This window comes from Atta colombica, unplaced genomic scaffold, assembly GCF_001594045.1.
Source record: "Atta colombica isolate Treedump-2 unplaced genomic scaffold, Acol1.0 scaffold150, whole genome shotgun sequence".
In the NCBI taxonomy this organism is placed as follows: domain Eukaryota; kingdom Metazoa; phylum Arthropoda; class Insecta; order Hymenoptera; family Formicidae; genus Atta; species Atta colombica.
This window is the reverse complement of record NW_017259240.1, coordinates 2,121,867-2,128,308: the sequence shown is the minus strand read 5'-3', so window position 1 is coordinate 2,128,308 and position 6,442 is coordinate 2,121,867. Positions and strand designations below refer to the sequence as shown.

At 29.8% G+C, this 6,442-nt stretch overlaps 2 protein-coding genes across 2 annotated transcripts in view; both read right to left on the bottom strand.

The window, feature by feature from the left end:
• Positions 1-979, bottom strand: part of LOC108685349 (multidrug resistance-associated protein 4-like) — a 22,006-nt gene extending 21,027 nt beyond the window's left edge. Inside the window, exon 1 of the mRNA XM_018190096.1 lies at positions 771-979. The gene's annotated coding sequence lies outside the window, so the exon portion shown is untranslated. The remainder of the gene's footprint in view (positions 1-770) is intronic.
• Positions 980-1,633: 654 nt separating this feature from the next.
• On the bottom strand, positions 1,634-5,718 carry LOC108685303 (uncharacterized protein F21D5.5). The gene is made up of 8 exons (XM_018190027.1): positions 5,506-5,718; positions 4,172-4,656; positions 3,763-4,008; positions 3,621-3,692; positions 3,081-3,356; positions 2,658-2,939; positions 2,526-2,587; positions 1,634-1,843 (listed from the first exon to the last, which is right to left on the bottom strand). The coding sequence occupies exons 1-8, from the start codon at positions 5,645-5,647 to the stop codon at positions 1,720-1,722; spliced, it is 1,689 nt and encodes a 562-aa protein (XP_018045516.1). The 5' UTR covers positions 5,648-5,718; the 3' UTR covers positions 1,634-1,719.
• Between the last annotated feature and the right edge of the window lie 724 nt (positions 5,719-6,442).

Genomic DNA, 6,442 nt, shown 5'->3' with positions numbered 1-6,442 from the left:
TAAAATATATAATATATAATAGATATTAATAATAGATATTATTTATTATGTTAACCAACAAATACAGATAGATGTACTAAGCGCTTCCTTTCTTAAGAATATAATTTCCCAAAAAAATTTGGAGTCGATTTCTCCAGAACTTTCCAAGTATAAAAAGTAAAGAAACAAGATGTTTTAAATTATCGGTTCTATCCTATCTCATTTATTTTTGCATCACAATTAAAATCGCATTGAGATTTAAGAATTCCGAAGAAGAAAGAAAAAGTATTTATTTAGAAAAGAAAGATAATCATATAATCTAATATATAGCGTCGAGAAACACTAACAAATTACAAACTCGGTTCTTCTGGTGAATAAATATTTGTTTCTTATTCAAATTCATTTTTAAAATTTGATAATTTCATCTATAGATATAAATATGTGAAACTGCAGATTATAAAAATCAATAATAATTAAATTTATACACATTTTATGCAATTAAGATTTATAATGCATTAATGGTTTAGAATAATTTATATATTTTATTAAATTTATAAATCACGATTGGATATAATATATACCGTACATAATATAAATCATGTTCTGAACCACTACTCCACGATAGAAAGGAAATGTGCCGTAGTAGTACGGCAAGAAATGACAAAACTATTTTTTTGAAAGACTTCACAGAAATTGAGGATTGATAGAGACTGATTCACCGAATCATTCTCAAGGACCGCAGATGTTACTCGATCGGTTGAATTTCCCGTTTAAGTTTATGTTGTACTTACTTTATTCTTCCTCACACATATTACTGAATTTTTGTTTCTGCTAAATTCATCACGCACAAGATACGCAAAACACACGTACAGGCAACGAAACAGCGAGGAAGTCGACTCGTCGCGAGGACGTCTGCGCGGGCACTGACTGAATCCGCATTGAGCGTCGCACTATTCTACATCACGTAGCATAATCAATCGTTTTATCGAAGAACTAAGGGATACCTAACAATTGAAAAATAGGAGGGAAAACCCTCTATTGGGATCGCGGATTTAGTCCCAGTTCGAAGAAAGTCCTGCTATTACAGATAAAGAACAGTGAGAACCTTCATCGAATATAAAACTTAAGACTGTTCCTCTCTCTTCTCTCTTCCAGTATTCTTATCAACAGCTGGTAAGAACTTCTGGCACTCTATGTTAGTTGACATTTTAAAAATTGGGAAGGTCGCAGCCAGCAGCAAACGTGTTATGATAATTAAGCATTTGCTACATATCTGAGTCGATATCGAATTGTTGTATCAAATAAAAAGAACTCTGTAATCAATAAATTAATATTTACACAGAAAAGTAGGTTTAAACAAGATGTCTCAAACCTTGACGAAAATAAAGAAATATATACGTAAAATTATTCCTTAAAATTAAAAAATTGATTATTTTCTCATTAAAAATAATCAGCCATTAAAAATAAAGACTTATATACTTATATAAAGTTGTAGAATCATATAAAATAATAATTCATTTTCTGTGAATTCTGAGACATCCTGTAGGCATCCTGTATCAAATAAATAAACAATAAATAAATAATTGATTAGGGAGTTGGGATAGACTGCAATGAATAATCTAATATTTTTATTGCTAGCGTTACTATATTAATTAAAAATAGATGCAGCGGCGGATTTCAATTTATATCATGCAAGATTTATTTGTTTAAGTACTTTTAAGTAATCTATATATATAGAATTTAATTTTCGAGTAAATACATCTCATAGAGCCTTCGATCCTGTTCATTACGGAAATTCGGAATAAAATTGATTTCCACTATTTCCTTAAAACCTTCTTCCAAAGTTGGCGGCTCATAATTTTTCCTACACACAGAATATGAAAATTTTGATATTTTATTTAATAATTAGGCTCCTGACTAGCAGCTACATTAAGTCGTGATATCATAAACGAGAAAACACGTTGAAATTTCTTAACATCATTTATATAGACAGAGAATTTAGATAAAATAAAATAATAAGCTTGTTTTAAAACACTTGTACAAATGGATCGAAACGATCTTTATCTCTCCCTTTCTGATAATCAGAAAATAATCGTCAAAGCTTATTCATGTGTATTTTTCACTTTATGTACTTTTTTATTTATCGATTGTCGCAGGAAGGAAGACAAGAATAGTTTCGGTCCATTTTTTATAAATGTTTTAAAGCAATTTTATTATTTTATTTTATCAAAATTCTCTCTTTTTTTAGTTAGAAATAAGAAACGTGTAAGAAACTTCAACGTGTCATTTCTCGCTCATAACATCATGATGCAATATGGTACATATGGTAACTGATTAAGAACCTCAAACGTGTTTATCGAGTGACAAATCTTTTCTTTATCAAAATCAAACTTATCTATTGTTTATTTTTCTTATGTTCCCAATTAAGTTCTAATAAATAATAAATAGAAATAACTCTGCGTCCTGATAAAAGAAAACTCAAAACTATGATTATAATATAGAATTTTAGGAAAATGCATGAAAGTATATATCTAAATTTCACTTACATATAAGAGTGTATAATAATGTCGTTGATTGGAGTGTGGTTTGGATCAGTCAATTCGCGAAACTGCAATGCAATAATTCGACTAAAGCTTTCCGAACATTCCTTCGTATGATAATTGATTTCCAATTATTACCTTATTATTATGTTTAGCGTGTTCTAGACTGGTCGTCATAACAAAACACCTAACCGGGACGTTGCACTTCTTGGCTACTTCTATATATCTCTCTCTCGAAGCTTTGTTAGGATTAGTATTGTCTATAACTATACTTTTTCTTTCATTTAAGTATTGCTGGACTGCAGCAATACACTTCTGCCAGCTGCCTAAAGTATCTCTATTGACATATCCGTATTCTTTTAGATGATTTTTTGTAAAATATGATTTTCCGGAGCCCGGGCTGCCGACCATAAGTATTATCTGTTGATGAAAGGATAAGATACGTATAAAAAGAAATTTTATTGTGAATCAAATAATTTTAATTAAATAGTCTCCTCTCAATATTTAATCTTTAAAAAAACTTTAAATGTAAAAATTAACATCAAAAGTATGTATTATTACCTCTTGCTGTATGAGTGTTAATTCCGCGTCCGCAGGTTTGCATATGTCGATTTGCGATAGATTTTTTGGATTGAACTTAGGTAACTCATAAGGCGGCGCTTTACGTTTTAAAAAATGTTCTTCAGGCGTCTCGAATTTAACATCAACATTCAACGCCATTAATCGATCCACACTCGAGTGATCTTTCTTTTTCCCTGGAGCCCAGTTTTTCGGCCGACCAGCAGCATCACCGACGTAAAATGATTTAGCTTTGTTAATTGTGATACTTCCATTTTTCTACAGTTACATAAACGTGGAATTATTGTAAATAGAAATTAGACAATTAAGAAATCAAATAAAATGTTTATAATTAACTAATAATAATAAAGAATTATAGACTTAGTTTTATCTTAATAATGTAAGAAATGAAGTGACAATAAAAAAAAGAAAAATTCCTTGAGAGACTTTTTTATTTTAATTTTCTTTGTAAACATTCTAAAATATTCATAATATTTAATATTTAATATTTAATATTATTTTATTTAAAAAGATTTTATGTACCTCTTTTTCCAGAAATTCCCACATACCAATTGTTGGCTTTCTATAAATGCTCTTTCCCACAGCAATAAAAACCTACAAAGTAATATGCATAAGTGAAAATATTATAATTTATGTGAAAATTATAATTATGATTATACTATACTTGAATGGGAACGCCGATTTTTTGTACGACTTTCTCGATCTTGCCTTTAAAATCACTGATTTTGAATTTTCCGGTGCTAAGGCCTGCTTGGTTTGTAAAGATCACTATTTTGTATCCGGTCATATGAAGCTGATTCAATTTTCCAGGTACATCATGATAGAGCAACTGCCAATCGTTACAGTCCTTTGGAAACACTAAACCAGATTTAGTTCTTATTAAAGTACCATCCATATCATATGCAGCCACCTAAAAAGCAAAATTCATTTTTAACATTAGTATTTATGAAAATCTTATTAAAATATATATACATGTATGTATATGTAACGAATTTAAAATTCACTGTATTTTTTAATTGATTATATTATTCAGGAATGTATTAAATAATCTTGTAATTGAAAATTAAAATTACTTTTGGTCTATTTTGAACAGATGGTGCTGTATAAATTAACAATTTTCCATTATCCACACTGTCCCACTTTGCAGATGTATTTGAGCTTTCAGTGCTCTGCTCAGAGGATGTGCTAGAATCAGTGCTGAATGTTTTCTGATTGATATATATACCATTCGAAGGTGACCTTTCTTCTTCTCTGTCATTCTCAGATTCTTCCGAATGATTATCAGAGCAATCATCTGACTTCAACATTTTCGTTTTGCCTTCAGTTTCTTTTGTTTCTGATTCATATAATCTCTTCCTCAACGCAAAGTTATTCACACTTGGAGGTGGATTGAACTCTATTTCGAAAACATGCTTGCCATAGAGCAACTCCAAGCGATCATTATGTTTGGCTACAAATTTCACATCCTTCTGAGTTTTAAAGCCATTAAAACCACAGGCATGTGGACCGATTTGTTGAATTGTGACGATAGCCTCCGTATAATTTGCACATAGTCGAACTGTTCATTGTAAAAAGATTAATGTATTCATTTGTGTTAACAACTTACAAAATAAAGGTATAAAACATTAGATTAAATAATCTTCAAATTTCTTTAAATTCTTCTTTACTCTAACATCTTTTCATTTAAAACAAACTAAATAAATTAAAGGTCTATAAGCCAAAGCTAAATATTTAATACTAAAATTGATAAACAATAACTCATATATAATAATAAATGTTTCAACCTATAACAGGTTATTATCAATGTTAAATAAAGTGATAATTATTGCAATATAAAAATTAAACGACAGTTAAAGATATGAAATTTAAAACAGTAAATAAACATAATGAATAAGGTAAACAGTTAAAAATTTTTCATTTTAAATCTTAATAAATCATTTAAAAGTCTCTCATATAAGAATATTTATTTAAATTCTTTATGATACTAATTATGGCAAGGCTTAAGCAAAATTATTTGCCATGCTGTAAAAATTTAATTAATTAATATTTTATCTACTTTATCATTATTTAATCAGCTGTTATAATTTGTATTTTTATGTTAATTTAAAGACAAACTTCTTGATTTTATCCTGCAAGCCTAGTGTTCCAATATTCATATTTTGAACTACTTTATTGAATACAATCAAAAAATTGAACTTAACCTCTCTGCAAACTTATTGACTTAAAAAAATCAATCTAGCATCAAGAACAAGTCAAAATTCTTGTACTATATTCGTATACAGTCAATATAATTCTCTTTTACACAAACGAAAATAATTACATAAGTTCAAGTGTCAAGTGGAGCGACTATATCTTAATTTGTAAATAATGATACGGATTAAAAGGGACTCTCAGAAGATTATGCGACCTTGTTGTCGCGAGCATTTCACGTCTGTGATGCCGGTTTCTGGCGAGCGTCCTACGAAAATTGGTGTATTGTCCGGCAGATAAACATTCGTCGGAATTCCTTCCAAGGTACGTAAATAACAACTTTTAACAGGAATGCTCATCGCGACACATCGCGAAATGCGAATGATCGCGAATTCGCGAGAGCAACGATGACAGTCAACAATCGCTAGAGGGAGACTCGTAATCAACTGGCGCGAATTTGTACGCATGCGCGATCTTATCTATGAAATAATTCCCTCACCCAGCTCGGGCTCAGTTTTTCATGCGTTGCGAATTATTTGTAAATAATTCGGGAAAAGAAAAAAAAATCACGATTTTTTATAGGGACTCAAAGCTGAACTGCGCCCATTTTTTACAAAATACTCGCCAATTTTAAAAATAAATAAATTTTATATGTATATTTACTTTATATGTATATTTACTTCTTTTGTTGGCATAAAACTTATTCTCAAACGCACTATATATCAATCAGGCCTGGGAACCAATTCTGTATTTTGAAACGAAGTGAAAATTATAAAAGTGACCAAATTTATTAGTTGACCAATGAAATTATCAGTATTCTAGTAAATTCGATCACTTTTATAATTTTCATCTCGTTAGAGATACAGAACCGATTCCCTGTTCTTTTTGGCTGAACTTTTGCACCAGTTCATCTTTCTTCCTTTTTGTCTCCAAAGTATCAATCATGAAACTTTACCCTAAAATAAAAAGTGAAAATTTTTACCATTGAAATTAATGGAGAAATTTTTCACTTTTCATTTTCCATCCTAAAGAAGTTTTTATTGATTGATATCCTAGAGGAAAGAAGAGGAAAAAAGATGAATTGATCAAAAATTCAGCCAAAAAGAATAGGCTTAATATATACACCAATGCATGCGATCCATGCGATATATATA